The sequence below is a fragment of the Pipistrellus kuhlii genome, unplaced genomic scaffold (genome assembly GCF_014108245.1).
Source record: "Pipistrellus kuhlii isolate mPipKuh1 unplaced genomic scaffold, mPipKuh1.p scaffold_m20_p_6, whole genome shotgun sequence".
NCBI classification, from domain to species: Eukaryota; Metazoa; Chordata; class Mammalia; order Chiroptera; family Vespertilionidae; genus Pipistrellus; species Pipistrellus kuhlii.
Window position 1 is genome coordinate 57449972 of NW_023425562.1, and position 22203 is coordinate 57472174.

General features: G+C 44.6%; 1 protein-coding gene across 1 annotated transcript in view; it reads right to left on the reverse strand.

Annotated features, from left to right (window-relative positions):
* Positions 1 to 22203, reverse strand: part of DNAAF9 (dynein axonemal assembly factor 9) — a 128379-nt gene continuing 106176 nt past the window's right edge. The window contains exons 29-37 of the mRNA XM_036418223.2: positions 21128 to 21165; positions 12581 to 12716; positions 11166 to 11252; positions 8092 to 8198; positions 7710 to 7784; positions 5801 to 6006; positions 4888 to 4953; positions 3869 to 3962; positions 1 to 3355 (exon numbers count right to left, since the gene is read on the reverse strand). Of these exons, the coding sequence (XP_036274116.1) occupies positions 3243 to 3355; positions 3869 to 3962; positions 4888 to 4953; positions 5801 to 6006; positions 7710 to 7784; positions 8092 to 8198; positions 11166 to 11252; positions 12581 to 12716; positions 21128 to 21165 (922 nt within the window). The 3' untranslated portion in view covers positions 1 to 3242. The remainder of the gene's footprint in view (positions 3356 to 3868; positions 3963 to 4887; positions 4954 to 5800; positions 6007 to 7709; positions 7785 to 8091; positions 8199 to 11165; positions 11253 to 12580; positions 12717 to 21127; positions 21166 to 22203) is intronic.

A 22203-nucleotide genomic window follows, 5' to 3' on the forward strand; every position in this document is an offset into this window, starting at 1 on the left:
TTGTTCAGTGACGGTTTATTGGTCCTTAGCATTACATCTGTTACCAAGGTCAATTCAGATACACAACTGCAGGTAAAAACATGTAAAATAATATAAAAATAAATTGAAGGCTACTTTAATATATTTACTGAATTAAGTAGTGTAATAAATACTATAATAAGCAAAAAGCTTCAATCACACAATTCAGTTTCACTGAAGTTACAGTAGTGTTTGTAAATGAGTTTAAAATTTAAGTTACAAATATTAAAGCACTGAAAAGCTATAAAAGTGAATTTTGGCACGTAAGTGAGCTCTTCTTCTGTCATTAGTATTTGACAACCTAAGACAATGAGGAAGCCATTTCTCACCTACTTTTGAGGTACAACTATCCAACTAGGTCAGCAACATGCTGGAATGAATACTTAATAGTTTACAATCTTTGAGTTAACTTTTCCCTTTCGAGAAGCCTGAAGAGCAACTCAGAGCTTATTACTGTGCAAAAATTCTCCAGAATCCTAATTGAATTTAGGAGGGAACTTTTTCTTGTGACCTGCAGGGCCTGTGTGCCGGCCTGAGGGCCCGAGGTCCGAGAGCCCCAGGGCTTAGGGGAGCCAACGTAACTCCTTGCCAGCCGCCCCTTCCCAGGGTAATCCCTTTTCTCCAATTTCTGTCTCCTCCCTCCAAATAAAATAAAATAAAAAATAAAATAAAATATCCCACATCAAAACGTAAAATGACCCATAACTTCAGCGATTTTAACAGTATCACACTCACTCTGGGTGATATAAAACTGAAGCTGCTAACAGGAAAGTTGGCAAAAAGCATGCCAGCCCCTGGAGGACTTCTGCCTGTCCCTAGGAACCCTCACCGATGTATTTGCTGGGTCCTTAGTATCCACTTCTAAGGTCAAAATCCAAAACACAGTGTCATGGCCCTTCCTCGCGGGGCAGCCAAGCCCCCAGCCTCCGCCTGGAGGAATCACGTGGATATTCACAGTCGGAACCCAGAGGCCCCGCAGGTTCTGGAAGAGGCAGGGCGGGAGGACGCGCCCCCGGCCTCAGTCCTCAAAGAGCTCACACCGTGCTCGTGTGCCTCTTCATCAGGGCACGGAGAGTGCGCCCCAAGGAGTGAAATGCCCTTTCACCTATGTGCCCCTTCACACTCCTGAGCAGGCTGAGGAGTGTCTAAGGAGGCCTTAGCCAGTTTTGCCGTTTGGCTTTTAAACTTAACGTTTTGACTTTTTTCAATCACAGTTTCATATTCTGGTTGAGGTAATCAGTTTTCCCTCTCAGAGGGGCAAGTTGGTGAGAGAGCATTTCTCCGGACAATGGTCAGAAACCGAGACCACCGCGTAAGTACAGCCCCACGCAGTGGGAAGACCCGCTGCTATGGGCGGGTTCCGACCCCTCTTTAAAAACTCTTTTGTGCAGCAGCCAGGAAATGGCTCGAGTTCCAAGATCTGGAGCTTTCATTTAAAACTTCACAGCAACCCACCTGGAGGAAATGGCCCCACCCACCCCACCCACCCCTTTTCTAAGGCTGCTTCAAGTTTGAGTTTTTAAAAAGAGCTCGGTAGAGCTAAAGGAAGCTACAAGTAACTCATTGCTTATTTAATCAATTGCACTTAATATCTATGTTATTGATTCTGGAGCAGAGGAAGTCCACTGTGAACCGCAAACTCTGGCCAGCCAGACATTACGGGCTCCCAGACGTGGGCTCCACACTTGGGGCCTTGTCAGCAGCAGCTTTGGGAGCTGGGACTGGAGAACATGAGTCTTTTCAGAAGCTTTTCTTCATGCAAGATTTCTTACTCAGTAGTACTGGAGTTTTGTTCGTTTGGCTTCAAATACAAATTGTTTTTTCCTAATACAAATATGTGGTACCTGGTACCGACAAGCCCATACAATTGCTTTAGTACTTGCATGCAGGCCTCTGTGTGACCAGGCACACTGACCACATGTGCTCCATCCTTTCTGACTCTCCTCTGCACCAGGGGTCTTTCTCAAAAACCCCACTACATTACTGGAAACTGCTGGTTTCGCCTATGTGCTTGTTCCTAAGGCATGCAAAACAACAACGTGAAATCAGAAAGCATTTACAGCCTGGGCAGCTGAGGCGCTGAAGTCCGAACACACATCACCTAGTACCAGTGCCTGGGACCTCCCTTGCTTCCACACTAGTTCTGGAGGTCAGCACGGGACATACCTGCAATTCCCCTCTGCTTTATGGTCCACTGAAAACAAAGCCAGTGGAAGGAATCTAATTTGGACATTGGAATTCTTTGAAATTCCTGGTCCTCAGGAGCCCAAAAAATCCAGGGCCAGGAACAATGCTTGGGGGCATCAATTTCCTGAAGTTTGTGGCCGAAATCCAGACCTTCCCTGGCGAGGCTGAGGGGAGGGTTGGGTGCTCGGGACTGAACCCCATTCAATGACACCCTCAAAAAATGATCAGGACCTAAAACTGAGCAGTTGCAGGATTCTCCCCTCAACAGTGAGGCAAAGCATTGCCAGGGAGCCTTCAGCAGCAGGTATGCTCTGGTCCCTGAATTAGGCAAACTGGAGTGATACCATAACGGGACTCAAAACCCATCCTGAGGGGACTGCTTGTGTCAGTTCAAAGCTGCACACTTCTGAAAGGCAGGTCGCCTTCCAGTTTAGTCTGTAAGGACAAGCCCCTCATTTTAGAACAGCTACTGACCTCAGCCCAAGCTGACTCTGGGTTGGGCTGGGGCAGAGCTTGTGCCATTTCCCCAGGACTGGCCCAGGGCAGCAGGGCCAGCTCCCTCAGTGGGAGGAGCCTGATCAGGAAGGCAGGCCCTGGGATAAGGCTCTTCTGGGCACTGTGTTGAGGCCTGAGGTCTGTGGTGGCCTGGCCCTCCCCAAGGGTGGCTCCAATTTGGGAAGCTAGGGTTCCTTCTGCATCCTAGCGGCTGCTCTGTGCACTCCAAATGCTTCCCCCACCTGCACACAGTGCTTCAACAGCCCAAAGGAGATTCTGTGAGAGACCTAGCGGTCCTGGACTGCCAGCACACACACTGCAGTCCTTGTCTGCGCCTGCTCCATGAGGACCCCTCCCCCCACATCAGTGGTGTAGGTGATGCTCTTCAGCGCTGCAAAGAGAATAAAGACAACATGCACTCAAGCCAGCACACAAAGGCCAAGGAGAACAAAGACAGCCCCTCTTTGGGAGGGGCCTCTGGAGGAACTGAGGCTAAGACACCCTGTTCTGTCCATCTTGAGTGGACATTCTGCAGCCTTCCTCTAAGGCCTCTGCTCGAAGAGATCGTGATATTCCTGCTGCTCCAGCTCCCGGTTATACTTTTCGATCTCCCGGTTGGCTTCTTCCACATAGTCATTCATGAACTGGTCCATGACTGGCGGCTCATTAAGGAAGAGAGCCGTGAGTCTGCCCTGGCCCAGAGGGATCTGTGGGCAGGTGAAGGGGGAAGGGGGCCTCTGAGGTAGTAAGTTCACAGAGGGTTCCTGATGGGCTTTTATACACTGGCAGCACCAAAGATACAAAGAATGCGGTAGGGGTTGGCGCAGGGTCCTTCGTGAGGTCTTAGACCTGCGCCCTTCAGCTTTCATTAGCACACAGCAGATTCTCACAGATTAACTACTGTAAGCAGGCCCCATCTCCAACATGTAAATTGTGACCTTGATGACCACAGAACTGAGGATGTCACCACAGCTGCATCTGAACTACAACTCACAGGATTATCTCAGCAAGCACTGAATGAAGAAGAAATTCAATTGATTTTAAGAGGCCCTATGATTTAAAGCTCTCAGAACCCAGTCTGCTCCAGTGTGGGCTGCCTCACCTCTAGCAGACACTTTCCTTATAGATAAGCTTCCAGACACCCCACAGCCCCAGATTCCAAGGATACGTGGGTGAAAATCAGTCTTGTCACCAAAGAAATTGACAAACTGGGTGCCATTATAAAAGTAGCCTGCAGGTAGGGGGTCCAGGTGGCGTTTAACCTACAGGGAAAAAAGAGTCCTGTTAGAATTATCTGACCACTTTCTATCGTTCACTCATTCATTAAAAACAAAAACAAACCGATTATCCTAGCAAGATAGCCCGCCCCATGGAGGCTGTGTGTCCGGGAATTAACACCTTCCCACAGCAGCTCTCGGGCAATGACGACGGAGGTCTCTAGGCTCAGAGGGTGGCACTCTGGGTGTCCCTGTGAGAGGACTCTGGTTGTCCACAGTGGTCCCGGCTAGATAAAATACCCGTTGTTGGCTGCCTCCCCTTCCTTCTCTCTGTTACTTTCCCATTTCCCTATTCGCGTCTCCTAGAATCATTTCCAAAGTAAACTACTTGCACTCAACCTTGTTGAAGGTCTGTCTCTGAGGTGCCCACGGTGTCCTGCCCAGGAGCACCCAGGGTTTCCCAGGTCCTGTTGGGCCTGGATTTGAAGGATTTTCCTCAAGTCCAAAGCAAGGGCTCCTGGAGTCCCAGAGCACTCTCCTGCCCGCCTGCACATTACTGGGACTGGTGACGTGGCTCATGTTGGGTCCTGTGTTCCTTTTAATCTTTGTCTCCAAACCCATCAGGAAAAGGTTCCCGTGGAGGTAGGGACTGGGGCAGAGGCTGGGAGTCAGCCTGGAGGTCAAGTGGGCTCATCAAGGGGCTTCTTTCCTGGCCTCAGGACTCACACATTACCCATGAGCAGCTTCAGGATCTAGATCTAGTTTTTCCTGCCCTTGCTGGTTTATGCAGACCGAGGGGATGGGAAGGAGAGAATAACCTCTTCAGCTTTTTGAACGGGTGACAGAACGGCTTCGCCTTCCTCACATACCCAGGCGACACCGGAAAATCCCAAAGGATGAAGCTACACAAGCTTGGAAGGACAGCCTTGGCGTATGGACGGGCCTTAAGCCCCCAGGGCAAGGTACTCACATGGATGTTCCTGATCTCCTGCTGGGTCAGCATCCCCCGGGTCTTCAGGGCTTTCCTCTGAGGCTTCTGTGCAGAGATGGAGGGAGGGGTCAGTTAACTCCATAACTCCAGAGTGTGTGTGTGTGTGTGTGTGTGTGTGTGTGTGTGGGCTAAAGATGCTTGTGTGCATTTACAGAAAGCCTCCTCTTCCTAGGCACCTGTCTCCAGGGTCACTGCTATCCAGTGAGTCTTGATTTGCAAAAGGCTCTACCCATATCTTTGTTGTTAATTTCTTTCTTTTTTTTATTTTATTTTATTTTTTTAAATATTTTATTGATTTTGTACAGAGAGGAAGGGAGAGAGACAAAGAGTTAGAAACATCGATGAGAGAGAGTCATCAATCAGCTGCCTCCTGCACACCCCCCACCGGGGACATGCCCGCAACCAAGGCACATGCCCTTGACCGGAACCGAACCCGGGACCCCTCAGTCCCCAAGCTGACGCTCTGTCCATTGAGCCAAACCGGTCTTGGCTGTTGTTAATTTCTTTCTAGAGGGAAAGCCCAAGAATAGGTGATTCTGGGCTCAGAACACAGGAGAATCTTGAATTAGTTTCAGCTAAGAAATGACAGTTTGACACAGAGTCCACATGGAACAAGTAGGTTTCACCCAGCCCCTAGTTAGGTCACCTAGTAACTCCAGTCTGCTGTGGAAGCAGAATTGGAAATGTCTGTGAGAACAAGTCTGCCTTGAGTTTGTCCAAGTGGCTGCCTTCCACTCTCTACGTGTCCCTGAAAGTGCTGGCTGAGCCTGAGTGGTGGCTAAGTGGGGAGGCACCAGGAAGACTGTGAAGGGATTTTTGCCTCAAGGCCAGCAGCAGCTCTGAGGTGTGCTAGCCACATCTGTGCCAAGTCTGTCTGGGCTTCAAAAACTACCTGCTTAGCACACTGCCGTAGCCAGTCCTTGACACTTTCTTCCTTCAGGGAGCAGCCGATGAACACGAGGTAACACTCCTGTTGCCCGCTGCTGTCATGAGGTGTGCCTCGGGAGTTGGGTGGTGGCGTGGGTCCCTCCAATACAGGCACAATGCTCAAGGAATTGGCCAGAGTATTGTGGCAGACCTCCATGGTCTTCTCAGAGTCTGCAAGAACACGTCAGTCCCTGAGACGATGCCCCAAAAGAATAAGGCTACACACTAAGGGTGACGCAGGGTCTATGGTTGAGGACAGAGTCATGAGACATGTTCAGGAGGGAGAACTGACATGATTGGTGGCAAGTTAGAGAGGATGAGCAAGAGAGGTTGGAGTAGGTTGGTTGATCAAGTGATCAGGTGGAATCAACCCAGAAGGGACTATAAGAGAAAGGCCTCCTTCTGGAGGGGTGGGTCTCAACAGAGGCCTGAGAGGCCAAGGGAGGAGGGCGTGTCTACAGTACAAGTGCTGTGGGGGAGTCACCTGGATGGGAACAGAAAAGAGGGGACAAGGTTTACAGGCTGAGAAGCTGGGCTATGACTGACAGGAGACATGAGAAAAGATCAAGGTACCTCTAAAAGGCAGGATGAGAAAGGGGTCCAGAACAACAGATATTAACCTTGAACAAGAAAGGGGTCAAGAGTAGGTATAAAGAAAGAAGCTGATGATGGGGGAGAGGAAAGACAAAAGCACTAAGATCCCTGCAGCAGGTGGGGGCTTAAAGAGAGGGCCAAAGTTTCAAATCAGTAATAATATAAATTAGTCCAATGGTACAGGTTAAAGACCATGAAAGATTCCTTTTTAAAGGTTACGTTGTCTAATGCTTCCATCTGAAGACCCAGATGGGTCCATGCTTACAACTCTCAGTGGTTCCCTATAGCAGAACTGATGGTTGCCTGTCCAGCAGACCTCTCTTCCCCCAATACCAATTCCCCATAGGTCCTGGATCCTGGAAGGCATAGCAACTCAATCCTGGCCAAGGGGAGAAGTCTGCTGAAGAACTGGGAGGAGGCACTTCAGCAAGGGTGTCTGCACTGATAAAGATACCACAGGAAGAGCCAGCATCTCCATCGGCTGGATGTTGTGTCTGGATTTGACACCTAGACTACAGCACTACCTGGCAACCATAGGAGTGGGTACCTGAGGATAAGCTGACACCAAGAATGGAAGAACACAGAGACACCCATTACCTGGGTCCTCAGTGGCTTTGCTATGCAGCCTGACCTCTTGCTTCTTGGTATGTATCTGACACCTGCTAGTTAGACAACCTAACAGGCACAATCCCTGCCTCCCCCTAAGCCCCAGACACAGTAAACCCTATTGGTTCCTGAAGTGTGCCTTTTTTGCCCCAGGTCCACAGCACATGCTGTGCCTTTTCTCTGGAACAGTCTCCTCTTTCTCAATGTTGAGTTGAGCAATTCCTTCTCTGACGCCAGCCCAGGATAGACCAGGTTTGAAGGGCTCCAGAGTCTAAGGCTGATAAATAGGGCCTACTGAACAGAAGGGAGAAGGCAAATAACTTTGACAGACATGAATCAGAAGCTGGATATCTCAGTGTTGGGGTAGCTCTAGAAAGGTGATAGGTCTAGAAAGAAACCATGGGTAATGATTTGAGTCTCTGGAACAAGGAAGTCAAGGAAGTCCAGGAGCTGTGAGGAGAGGCCCTGGGCAGGCCATCCAGGGGAAGGAGGACAGATCCTCCACTGTGGAGTAGAAGGACCTGAAGGAAGGTAAGCCCTTGGCAGAGAGGGGTGATTGGAAGAGTCCAATGGCATAAGGCCCAGAGGGGAGGGTTTTGGAGAGAGTCTGCAAAGCACCAGTAGAGGTTCTGAACTCCAAAGTGCAGGGCTCCCAAATCCAACCCCCCAGTTACCTGAAAACTTCACTTTGCCCAGGATGTGGTAGATGTTTCCAGAGAAAGGACTCGGCTTGATGGAAGAGTGAATTGCTGGTGAAGGAAGAGGACAGGATTGTTACCCACGTGGGGGCAGAGGCCAAGCTCAGAGTGGCAGTACTGGGACGGTTAGGGACTAGGAAGGGATCTTTCTCTAGGGTCCTGAGTTCATGGATTCTATCCCCACCCACTCCTCCCCAGTGGCTCCAGAGGAGGGGGGGGTTCCTGCATTCTCAAATCCCTCTGCCTGTTTTCAGACTCAAACGAAGAGAAGAGACAGCATAGAGAATGGTGCCAGGAAACAGGGAAACTCTTGGCGTTCTTTTCCTGGGGCCCGGGACATGTCCCAACCAGGGCTTACCTTTACATTTGGCCACAAAGCGAGTCTTCTCCAGGGGACGACCAAACCACACACAGATCTGAACCATTAATGGAAAGACTGATCCAGCATCAAATTTACCTTCATACCTTAAAAGGTTTAAAAAATTGTAAGTACAGCAGTATTATATAATATTTTGGAATGAACTACATATTATCTATCCTGTAATATTTGAATTCTCTCTTACTTGTACACAGTTTTGTGTAGAATACATTTGTTTAAATGTATATATGTTTCTTTCACCTTGAGGTCGGGAAGAATGATTTACCTCTTTAGACTAGCAGTTTCTTGACATGAAAGACCCCTTCGGCCTTTGAAGCCAGGCAGTGTCCCACCTGAGACGAGGGGTCCTTCCTGGTACCCTTAGAGCTCTTCCTCAGGACCCCACCCACTCTTTCAAGACTCCAACCATGCTCCATCATTGCTGAGGGTAGCTTAACAGACTGTATATTTGGTGTGTACACTCTCTCCAGAAGGAACTAAAGGGTGGAGGAAGCTCTGGACTATGTTCTCAGTTTTGAGTATAGCAGACATAATGTTGCCACAGACTCATTCAGAACATGGCCATATTCAGAGCCAAAAAAATTTAACTTTTCATTATGGAAAACTTTAAACACATGCAAAGGTAGAAGGTAGTATAACAAACTCCCATCAACTAGCTTCCAAAGTGATGGAACTGTCATTTCTTCTTTTGTATTATTTCCTTCAGATGAATCCTCATGATTGAAATCAGTCCAGAAGAAGGTGTAACCATCTGATGAGTAATAATTTATACTGCCCCTGGCATTATAAATTCCAGTTTCACAACAATTCTCCAGCAATGGTTACTATAGATATTTTTTGGTTAAATGCAATATTATCAATCAAAATAATAATGAAGCATCATTTTACATTTTGAATATTACTGACGTGGAATTGCTATCACGGTTGCCATCTGTATTTGATCCTCAGTGAATTGTACACATCCATAAGGTGTGGGCTATTTTTCTTAACTAGCCAAATAAGTTTCTCAAATATTATATTAAACCTCTGTCACATTTGAAGTAATCATTTTCCTTTAGTCTATTGTATTCTCTTCTTCTTTTTACAAAACATGATTTTATTGATTTCAGAGAGAGGGAGAAAGAGAAACCTCGATGATGAGAAAGAATCATCGATTAGCTGCCTCCTGCACGTGCCTATTTGGGATCAAGCCCATAACCTGGTTATTGAACTGTGATCTCCTGGTTCATAGGTAAATGAGCCATACCCGCTGGGCTGTATTTTCTTATTAGTTTCCTTGGTTTTAAAATAGCAACTATAGTTTTGAATTTTATATTGTTGAAAGTATCTTATCCTTTGTGATTTCTTAAAGTTGGGTAGTAGCATAACATTTTTGCAACACTGCCATGGTCTTTTTTCTCTCCCTCAACCCAGACAGCAATTTGGATACCATGAGTTACTCTGGCTTCTGTGCTCAGAGCCAGAATCCTTAATTTGGAGGGGGATGAAGGAAGAGGGAAAAGTTTCCTCCCAGGCTAGAAACACGCCATTCGGGGCGGGGCGGGGCCAAGGGGAACAGAGGCCATGAAGGGGAATGGCTAAGAATCTTTACAGCTCAGAATGAGCACATCCTGGAGCTGAAGTCCTTTCACTAGGAGGTGGTGGCCCTGACCCAAGGAGGGAGGGGAGTAATGTCTAGGGATGAGTAGGAGGAGTCTGATGGCTGCCATCTCGTTAAATGACTAAGTTATCTGAACCTAGGAAGGAATTAAGAAGGGAGAGCCTGAAGGATGATTTAAAAAAAAAATCTTCCTTGTTGAAAATATTACATATGTTCCCTTCCCTCCCAACTGACCCCCTTCACCAACCTATTGTCTATGTCCATGGCTTATGCATATATGCATACAAGTTATTTGTTTGATCACCTCACACTCCCCCACCTTCCCTGAAGGATTTTAAGGCCCTTCCATCTCTAATTATCTACAATGATTGATTTTCCTGATCAAGGGAAGGTTTCAGACTCCACACTCACAGAACCTTCTAATGAGCTCCTCATAACCCAGCTCTTTCCTGGACCAGTCTGCCTTAGGAAAGTGCACCCGGAGCTCTGTGCAGGTGCCCAGAAGGAGTCAGCATGGACTGGAGGAAGGGTGACTCCCTAGGCACCAGGTGGGGATAGAAGAAGTCTCAGGTCAGGCCCTTGGTGTGGGCAGCAAAAGGCCCCGCATCTGCAGCCACCAGAGGAGGGTTTCACCTCAGAAGCTCCATCTCTTTCTTCTATCTAAGATATAACTGTCTTGTTCAGGAAAATGGGATGATCCACTTACCTACTATATAAGTATGATATGATTCAAATCAAGTATGGTATGACTAAAAGACTAAATTTGTATTCATTTACATTTTATTAAATAGACAAAGGTGGCTAGTGGTTACCATACTGGAGTGTGCAGTCTTAGAACAATGTGTGTAAGTGCTCCTGAGCTGCTGGTATTAGTATGATTACAATGCTCCTTGTGCTCTCTTTCCTTCTCTTCTCCCCTCTGGAGGAGAAGGTCACAGGCTGGGAGGCTGCCAGGACAGAAGAAACATCTTCTGGGCCCCATTGGCAGAGAGCTCACCTGTCAGGAAGGAATCCCAGAGGACTGACTATTCTCAGAAGTGACTCTCTCACCTGGGAAGGTTACAACTCCTTGGTTCTGTGTCAGCCACCTCACCCTCACTAGAGGCCAGAGGAAACACAGGACATGATTGTGCCTGGTGCCCACAGGAATAAATACTCACTTTATTCCATATCTATCCTTTCCCTCAACATGCAGCAAGGCTCCCAATATGGAGCCCAAGATGGGGGGCACTAGGCTCCTGAGAAAGCCAGCTGCTGTTGGGACATGGCAGGCCCTTCCAGCTGCCATGGACACCTTTGTATAGCACACCTGGTATTCTCTCCCTCTCTCTCTCTTTCCCTCTCCCTCTCACTCTCCCTCCCCCTCTCTCTATCTCCCTCCCTCCCTCTCACGCTGTAAAAAATCATTGGGTTTACAAATAAATCTTAGCTAATTTTCAATGATGATACTTGCCAGCCAGGGTACATTAAATATCGAGATCGTAGCATCTGAGGACTTGAAAAACTGTTTTCTGCCAGAATCAGCTCAATGTCTTCATTCCTTTGAAAACATACAGGAAAAAAACCCCACACAGATTAATTAGGACTATCAACCTTAACCTGCACATTTTCTTTCTTTTTCCACTGTCCCCCCGCCCCCCACACACATATAAGCAACAAACGCATGCATTTCCACACCCCCCCCCCCCCCCCCCCCGTTACTTCACCCTTAAGTATTTCAGTATGCATCTCCTAAGAACAAGGACACTCTCTTACAGAACCACAATACGATGATCACGCACAAGGAATTTAATACTGTGGACCAGCAGCACTGGCATTACCTGGGAGCTCATTAGAAATGCAGAATCTCAGGCCCCATTCTAGACCCACTGAATCAGAACCCTCATTTTAATAATTCAAGAGATTCAAATGCACATTAAAGCTGAAGAAGTATTGATTTAATATACATCCATTTTCAAATGTTCTCTTTCTTGGGGGTAGGGAGAGGCTCACCCATCAAAATTACAATCTTTATTTTCCTTTAATCTGGAACAATTCCTCCAACTTTTATGTGAGTTTGTTTCTCATGACATTAACCTTTTTGAAGATATGCCAGCTGTCTTGTGTCCCATGACTTAGATTTGTCTGACTGTTTCCTCATGATTAGATTCAGGCGAATATTTTGGGCAAAATTAATACCCAGGTGATGTGTCCTTCCCACAGCATCACAGGACGGAGGTGCGGCATGCCAATCTGTCCCATTAGTGGCCTTGCTAAGTTGAACCATTTGGTCAATGTCATGACTACAATACCCCCTCTTCCCACTGTGAAGGTACTTTCTGTCTTGGTAAGTAGTAAGTAGTTTGTGGAGTGCTACTCTGAGGTTAGAAAATATCCTTTTCCTCAACAATCTGTCAACTACTGAACATCCATTGATGATTTTTGCCTAAACTAAGTTATACCAAAGGTTACAAGATGGTGACTTTCTAATTCTAGAAATCCTTATTTATTTGTTAGCATTTTCCTGTTAAAAGAGATTTTGTATCCTGCCCCTCTTCATTTTTTTGGTATCACATAGACTCACTTTATTCTACGTGCTATAATCCATTATTATCATTATTCTTTCTCATGCTCAAGTTGTCACAAATTTGGCTAAAGACAGCTTCGTAAGATAGTTCACATATCCTTTTGAAATAGCTACAAAAATATTTGCTTTTTTGGCATAAAAATGTGGATGCATTAAAATAAAATGTCTCAAAACAGGACAGAATACTGACACATAGAGCACTTCTATAATTGCTCAGGACCCTGTGGTGCATTGCCAGAGTGTAGCTACTGCATCTGAGAAGGTGCCTGCTCTGTGGGGGGAAGGGAACGGGATAAATTTACCTGGTGACAATCCCATTTTCTGCAAGAATGAAGGCTGCGGTAGGATTGGCAGCCCTGATGAGGCTCTGCAGCTGAACGAGGAGAGGGTGCCTCTGCTCCATGGTGTGACTGGTGAACACCACATTATTCACCAGGCCTGGCAATAAAACCAAGAACAGTTCAGCCTTCAGAGACCTGATGGACTGAGGGCTCACACCAACATGGGCCCTTGCTCCCTCCCCTGATTGTCCCTTCCAGTAGCCCATTGTATAGACACCCCGGACCCTCAACACCAAGAGACACAACCATCATTCTGTTCCCCTTTCTGCCACTTCTTGGAGTGCATGACCTCAACACTGTAGCTGCCTTACTTCCTAATCTCCTATCTTCTTTTTCAAAATGTTTTATTTTTTATTGATTTTGAGAGGAGAGAGAGAGAGAAAGAGAGAGAGAGAGGAGAAGGGAGAGAGAGATAGAAACATCAATGGGCTGCTTCCTGCATGCCCCTACTGGGGATTGAGCCTGCAACCCAGCCATGTGTCCTTACCAGGAATCAAACTGACCTCTTAGTGCATGGGTTAAAAAAGTTCAACTACTGAGCCACACTTGCCAGGCCCTACTATCCTCTTAATTCTGCTTTCTAGCTGATACCCTGAGCTTCATCAGGGGGCCCTTTCTGCATCCCCTGTACTTAACCTCATCAGGAAAGGGTGCCAATGACCTTCACCAGTTCAGACCACATTTTCCAGGCACTAACCATGTATCAGGTGTTAACCAGTAGGTTCTCAAAGTATACAGCTGAGAAGGAGTCACACACATAAACCCATAATTGCAAGGTAAGTACTAATACAGATATTCACATAATGATACAATAAGAAAGAGGGGCACATGTGTAATGACAGGTTGTGGGGTGGGCCATGATCATTCCAAACCTTTCTGTGAAAATACAGAAATAAAGTCCATAACACCAAAGAGAATTTGGAAATCAGGGAAGTTACCACATTCCACCATGCCAATAAAATTATATCTCTCCCATATTCACTCCTATTTTTATATAGTTAAGATCATAGCATATCTACCATAGCATATTTTTCTGCTGTAAAGAACATCTGCATTTTTAAAAAATATATATTTTATTTATTTATTACAGAGAGGAAGGGATAGAGAGTTAGAAACATCAACAAGAGAGAAACATCGGATCAGCTGCCTCCTGCACACCCCCTACTGGGGATGTGCCTGAAACCAAGGTATATGCCCTCAACTGGAATCGAACCAGGGAACCCTTCAGTCCTCAGGCCAAAGCTCTATCCACTGAGCCAAACTGGTTTTGGCAATATTTGCATCTTTTATTCAACCACTTTATTCACTTTTTAATACTGTGAAAATTTAAGATATACAAAAATAGATAAAACAGTGCAATGAACTCCCATGTGCTCATCACCAGGCGTCAAGCATTATCAACACTTGGCTAATTGTATTCCTTCCATACCATGCCCCTGTCTTTTCTTTTTCTCCCTGCTCCCACACTGTGTGATTCTGAAGCCAATTCCAGATATCCTATTATTTCATCCAAAAATATTTCAGTATATATCTCCATAAGATAAGAACTCTTTAAAAATGATTAACAATAATTTTTTAAATATGAAAAGTATGATCTGTGCTCAAGTTTCTAGCTCATGAATGTTTTATTAGAGCTAACTTTTTGAACCAGGAACTAAAGTACACATGTTATATTCATTGATACATCTTATAATTCCCTTTCAACCTATAGTTTCTCCTGATTTCTTTGAAATTTATTGTTGAAAAATTTTATCCTGTAAATTTTTCCCAGTCTGAATTTTGCTGATTGTACCCCCATAGTATTGCTTAACACACTAGCTGTATCTCTTTGATAGATTCAATTGTTTTTATTATAAGCTAGTTTAAAATTTGTTCTTTTTTTTAAAATTGAAAAACAAGTACAGACTCCCATGTGGGGAAGGGGAAAGAATCTCACAGCATAGACTCCCATGTGAGGAGGAGAAAGAGACCTTCTTGTTGTTTTTTTTCCTAACCTCTTAATTTGAATGCTTAATTTATTATTTAAAAAATATATATTTTATTGCCCAGGCTGGTTTGGCTCAGTGGATAGAGCATCGGTCTGCGAACTGAAGGGTTCCAGATTCGATTCCCATCAAATGCATGTACCTTGGTTTCGGGCACATCCCCAGTGGGGGAGGCAGCTGGTGGATGATTCTCTCTCATCGATGTTTCTAGCTCTCTGTCCCTCTCTCTTCCTTTCTGTAAAAAATCAATAAAATAAAGATACCGATGAGAGAGAAACATCGACCAGCTGCCTTTTGCACCCCCCCTACCGGGGATGTGCCCACAACCAAGGTACATGCCCTTGACCGAAATTGAACCTGGGACCCTTCAGTCTGCAGACCGACGGTCTATCCACTGAGCCAAACCGGTTTCTGCTTAATTTATTATTTTAAAATGTTATTTCTTGTTTAGTAATGTAATAACCTAGGATATATGCTTTCTTTTGATTTGGTAATAGTAGATGGTATCATTTATCATTACAGATTGCTCTTTTAGACCTCTCAATTTTTCTGGCCAATTCAAACTTGCTATTAATAATATTGCCTTCTTTCTTTTTGTTTGCCTTTGTCTGTTATGTCTTTCCCAATATTTTATCATCACCCTTCTAAGTTTTAGATACTTCTCTTTATAAAATGCTGCATAACTAGATTTTATTTTTGGTTTAATCTGAGATATTTTTCCTTTTGCATGTTTACTCCATTTATAGTTATGCCACTTTGGTTCTGTCACCTTGTTTGTATTAGACTGTTTAACCTTCAGCAGTATAGCCTTTGCATTCTTTGATAAGTGGAGGGATTACAATCTTTTAGATCTTATGATAGCAATTCTAACTTTTAAAAATAATAGATCTAAATAACTATTTCTTATAATGTCACATTTAGACAGTGTCTACTGACTTTCTATTATGACAGATGCAGAAGCTGGCATATACTTAAATTCTCCCCCATCATATTCTGGTTGATTACATTAATAATTTCAGTTTCTGCCCTGACCAGTGTGTTCAGGTTAGAGAGTCAGCCTATAGACCAAAGGATTGTGGGTTCAGTTCCCAGCCAGGGCACATGCCTGGGTAGTGGACTTGAGCTCCAGAAGGGTGTGTGCAGAAGGTAGCCAATCAATGATTCTCTTTCATCGCTGATGTTTATGTATCTCTTTCCCTTTCTGAAATCAATAAAAATTTTTTTCTTAAATCTACTCCATCTAAAATCAGTGGAAAAATATCCTCAGGTGAGGATTAACAAAAAAACAAACAAACAAAAAAAGAACTCCCAGAAAACAAAAAATAATTTTAGGTCCTCTAAGGGATACTTTTTAAAAAAATATATATTTTATTGATTTTGTACAGAGAGGAAGGGAAAGAGACAGAGAGCCCTTGACTGGAATCGAACCTGGGTCCCCTCAGTCCCCAAGCTAAGGGATACTTTTATATCTTTAAAGTTTATAACTCTATAACTTGATTTAACAACTTAAAACTTTATTGACCTCTCCCATTGGAAGATGTAAAGAGAGTTCTCTCTCCTGCTGTCTTCCTAATTAAAAAAAAAATACGTATTTCATTTATTTTTCACAGAAAGGAAGAGAGAGGGATAGAGTTAGAAACATCGATGAGAGAGAATCATTGATCAGCTGCCTCTTGCACACCCCCTACTGGGGATGTGCCCACACCAAGGCACATGCCCTTGCCCGGAATTGAACCCGGGACCCTTCAGTCCCAGGCCAACGCTCTATTCACTGACCCAAACCGGTCCCGGTTAATTTTTTGTTAGATATAATTTCATTTATAGGTTTTTAAGATTTTTCAACATTTATATTCAACTTTGTAATATAATTATCAGAGGTGTTATTGTTAATTCTATAACTAAGATTTTCCCGGCAGGTGTGGCTCAGTGATTGAGGTCACATGCCTGGGTTGCAGGCTCAATCCCCAGTATGGGGTGTGCAGGAGACAGCTAATCAATGATTAGTGATTCCCTCTTATCACTGATGTTTCTATTTTTTCTCCCTCTCTCTCTCTGAAATCAATACAAATATATTATTAAAAAAAGAAAAGAAAATACATGCCACTTAACCTCCGAAGGCAGCTGCCACAGCAGGTATGGTATGGGCACTCACATACCAAAATATATCCCACATAAAACTCTAAGCAAATCCCATTCATCAAACAGCCATCTGAAAAGGTTTCTAAGACTACGGTATATACATACTTTTGGTATAAAACTCAAAGTACAAAAAGGTATTCAGTACACAGTTTCTTCCTCCTTCCTTTGCACCCTGAGCCCTGCTCCTTTCCCAGAGGCAAGCACTGATAACCAGTTTTGAGTAGGCTTCCTCAGACAGTCTATGCATATACAAGTATATAGGAATAATCGTATTAAAAAATAATCACATTAAAAAAAATCACATAAAAAAAGCCCCTCACCAGAGGATATTTTTTCCATTGAAGAGAGAGAGGCCTGGGTCCTGGGGGCCGGACGAAAACCAGTGCCAGCAGCCAGGGGAAGGAAGGCCTATTGCACGAATCTTCATGCAACGGGCCTCTAGTTTTTAAATAAGCTTCTAACACACTCAAAACCTCTACTGCTTCCCTAGCCTGTTTTGCTCAGTGGATAGAGCATCGGCCTAGGGACTGAATGGTCCTGGGTTCCATTCTGGTCAAGGGCACGTACTTTGTTTGCATGTTCTTCCCTGGCCTGGGCCCTGGACAGGGTTCATAGAGGAAGCAACCAACCAATTGATGTGTTTCTTCACATCAATATTTCTCTCTGTCTTTCCCTCTCTTTTTCACTCTCTCTAAAAATCACTGGAAAAATATCCTCGGGTGAGGATTAAAAAAACCAAAACACCTCTATTGTTAAAGTCTCCATGTAAGACCTAGTTTTGGTAACAGCACATGATTAGAAATTCAAATGGAGAATATGTTAGCATTTTGTTATTCCATTTTAAAAGGTTCCTTGCATGCCCTTTCTGTTCAGAAGCTTTAACATTAAGATGGAGCATCTTCAACCTATACAATTTTGTTAACCTGTGTCAGCACAACACATTGAATAAAAAGAAAAAGATGCACCATCTTCAGCCAGAGTGTCAGGGAAGCCTGCTATTGAAGGTGACACTGGTGGTGCCTGTGCTCCCTTCCCCATTTAGGAAGGTCACTCTGGAGACTGCAGGGGAGACAGGAAGGACAGCCTGGTGAGCTAATGCCAGAACCCCATGCGCTGGTGCAGCCACAGGAAGTGACTGGGGCCTCTGGAAACAGAGTGAGGCAAGGTGAGGAGGCCAGGCTCAGAATGTGGCACAGTGGGAAGCAGGCAGGGTTCTAGAAGGCTCAGCACATTCCGGAGATGGCAGATACAGAAGCCGGATGCTGCAAGAGGCCTGTCAGATTCCCAGGGGTAGAAGATGAGAATAGCTGTGGTGGGTCTTGTAATGAGGAGCCAGGAAAGGCTTAGTAAAAGCTAATAAAGATCTTAGGATTCTGTCTAGTATCTTCTTGGGCCAAAGAAACTGGAGTCAGAGTAGTGCAAAAATGCCAACCTAAGCAATGTATACTACCAAGGTCACAAACAGGCCTGTCCTGTCCAGGAAAAGGTGAGAGGTATTCTGCCTGAAGTACTGTCTGCCTCAAAGTATCATCATAGGCAAACCCTGTGGGCTTGGAATTCTAGGTCAAGAACTGGACATAGAAGAGGAGCTTTGCTTTACAGAAACAAGCAAAAGGATTATGCCTAGCATTCCTTAGGCCAGCTATGCAAACTGCCACCTGTCAAGAGGAAATGCCATCTGTGCAGCAGGTGCAGCAGTTATCTGGAGCTCAGGGTGAAGAGGCCATGGTGGGTGTTTAATTTGGCTTGGTTCAGGAGCTTCCTTCTGTTTGTACCAAGGAGTGGATAACTAGATTTGGCCCAGGTTTCACAAGTCTGGCCCATTCCCAACAGTGCCCAGACATCTCTGAGGTCTATCTGACCACCCTAGTCTGGGCGAAAGACTTTCAGTAGCCCTGGAAAAAACCAAGTTCACCTCTTTTATCTATCTATAGATACTTCTAAGAGCAGTGCCACGTTAGTAAAATGTGTCATTCTGCATTCAAGGTAACAATATAATGGGCCCTGCTAGTTTTTTAAGCACTGAGATTATTTCCTAATCCTTATATTTCTGTAATACACATCATCTTGGGACTCCAATAGTCCTTTTCTCATTGTAAGTAATCCTTTGCTGTAAAAGCAATGAATCAGGGAGCCTGACTCATGAAAAGGAGCAAAGGGAAGCAATATGCTCCCTTGGGACATGAAGTGTTTGTCTACTGGTGTCAGATCCCACCTCCAAGGGAGCTACTAAACACCGAGGAGAAAAATACAGTTGACCCTAAACAACTTTGGGGTTAGGGGCATTACAGCAAAATAAAGTCTGCTTATAATTTTAAAAAAATCGATTTCAGAGAGAAGAACGAGAGGGAGAGAGGGAAACATCAGTGATGAGAGAGAATTATCGATCAGCTGCTTCCCACGTGCCCGTAACTGGGGATCAAGCCTGCAATCTGGGCAGGTGGCCTAAGAATCGAACCATGACTTCCTGGATTATAGGCTGATGTTTAACCACTGAGGCACATGGGCTAGGCTACATATAACTTTTGACTACCCCAAAACTGAACTACTAATAACCTACTGTTAACAAACAGTTAACACATATTTTGTATAAGTATTATATACTGTATTATTATAATATAAGCCAGAGAAAATAAAATGTTATTAAAAAATCATAGAGAAAATACATTTACAGTATTTATTGAAAAATATCTGCATATAAGCAGATCTGCACAGTTCAAATCTGTATTGTTCATGAGTCAACTGACCTTGCCTTTTATCCCCTTTCCTCATCCCCCCGCCCCCCACACAAAGCAGCCATGCCCATGGTGAGCTAGGCCAGACCAGTCCACTAGGCCCAGATGCGAGGGGAAGATATTTATCAAGGCACTGTCACTGCACAAGCCCCCTGGAGTTCAGAAAACAGCATATGTGGCCACAAGATGGACTGCCCATATCTGATCACATCCCTAGCCTTATAGAATTTGACACAAGTTGCCTTTGAACACTGAATTAGGATACAGTGATATTGAAATATTCCTACTAAGTGCCAGAGAGAATGCAATTTGTCCTGTAATATTACTCAGGCTCATGAACAGTGAAGACAAAGCACCTGCCCTTTGCCAGGGCAGCCCAACCATCTGTACTTTATGTGCAAAAAAAAAAAAAGCAGGCGGACACTGAGAGAGAAAGTTTCAGGAGGCAAGGACACAAGGGTGGTAATAATGTGGTGGGCAGGAGCTGACTACAGCTCACGCCCGTGGCTTTGATGCTGACTACAAACATGTATCTTAGGACCAGACAGCTCTCCTTGGCTATCTTCCAGTTCTTTGTTTTTTCCTGTGCTTTCTATTTCAAGGACAGGCACCACCAACTTTCCTAATCTCTCAGCTAGAAACCTAGGAGTCATCCAAGATATCTGTTTTCTAACTCATGTCCCATATGTAACCTATCATCATATCCCACTGACCCAACCTCCATAAAAATCTCCTTAATCTCTACCTGGGGTAGATACTGTATCTACCTCCATTCTACTCGATTGTTGGGGTGAAATGCCTGTAAAGCCACAGGGGCCTCTGGAGGCAGGACTTGGGACTCCTGGTGCAGCAGTCCAGCTGCATATTCCTCCCGCCAGTGACCCGGCCTCCTGCCCTGTGCAGCACCCAGCTCAGCTGTTTCCCAGGACAACATCTCTGGATCTCTGTATGCTCTGCTGTCTCCGCTCCCTGTGGACTGGCAGTGGGCTCAGCAGGGCAAAACTCTGCTGGGGACACCGACTTATTTCTTTGTCTGATATCTACTTGCTGGGCTGGCTCAGGAAGCCCAGAGCCCAGGTCTTCTGACAACAATGAGCATTTTATCACCACTGCAGGAAACTTAGAATTTATTCTGGGTCTCCAGGCACCATAGCTAATATGACAAAAAAGTGCTGCTTCTAGGGTTCCAGACAGTAAGACAATGCAAAGTTGAGTGTAACCTATAGGATGGGTGGATTTTTCTAAATGCTACCAAGGAGGTATGGAAAATTCCAGTGTATGTAGGGGGAATATTAAGGAAGAAGGTTCTATCGGGCCATACTCTGCACTCATGGGACAGGAGAAATGAAAGATCTTGATGTTCCAGTGGCTAGGAATACCTATTCAGTCCACTGATATTAGTTGGAAGGCAAGAGGCAGATTTAAACCCAGCTCAGGAAAGGTGTTGCCATGGCAATATATCAATATTAAGAGAACAACTCTGGAAGAAATCTGCCGATCAAATATAAAAATAAAAGATGTCAAAGTTTTCCCTGTAGCAATGTATTTGTTTTAGATTTTAGAATGATAGGTAGGAGCATGAAGAACTGTCTGTTGCATCTAAACAGAATCTGAAAGTCATGCAAACAGGAGTAAAGCCCATTGCTTACCTTGTGAACACTGGTCAAGACATTTCGGAAAGAGAAATCTAGGGAGGAAAAAGAAATATTTTAAAACCATAATGTTGGAGTTGTCATTATTTCTCACAAAAATGAGCATATCCCTGATACCTAAGATGATTTACTCAAGGGGCAAGCGGCAAGAAGCACTGAGCATTAGGATAGCCATGGCTACACAAGAGGTTTTCACAGATTTGAACCAAAACAGGGTTCCTTAAACCAGGAAAGGTCCCTATGTGGCCAACTCTTGGTGGAATGCCAAAGAGGGGATACCTACCTGAGCAGGGCCAGTCTCTAGACTGTAGGAAACAGAAAGAGAACTAGATTTTTTTTTTTTTTTTAAGGTACTGTCTTCATAAAGGGGAAATTTAAGGAAAATGAGAAAAATTACATTCACTCAAGGGGCTTTCAGTACCAAAGTTGCTATGTTTCCCTTCATGTGCACACTAGAATCCTGTTTCCCCTTTAATCCCATTCTGACCTCTAATAGTGAATGAAAAACAGGAAACTGTCTGGATCACAAATGAAGCAGGTGAAGGAGACTGATCCAAAGTGTGAGTTAGTTAATAACTGGAGCTCTGTAGGAAGTCCCAGAGAAAATCCCATACTCTCAGTGCTTTAAAACTCCTAAAACATCATAGTGCTCTTCTCAGGGAAGAATAGTAACACTAATGAGAATAGCTGTCTTTTATCGGACCACAGGGCTGGGCCCTATGCAAGCAGTTCACATACACATACACAATTTTGTTCTGTCTTAAGAGCTGAGAAGAATGGTGTATGATGACTAAGCAGTCTAAGCACTTTGCCCAAGGCCACACATGAAGCTAATAAGTCGGAGGGCTGATGCAGGGACCCAGGTTTGCTTGGCACCACAAAGCTCCTGTTTTCTTTCCCTGCAAGTGGGATGCTTACTGAAGCCACACTTCTGAACAGTTTCTGGCCTGTGTGGCAGGTAATAATGCTGTTCAAAACACTGGAGGGATTTTCCTTGGTGGTGGCAAGAGTTCATTTTTCTATTTGATTTCTAAAAACACCCAGGCACACATCATTTGGAACCGAATTTGGTG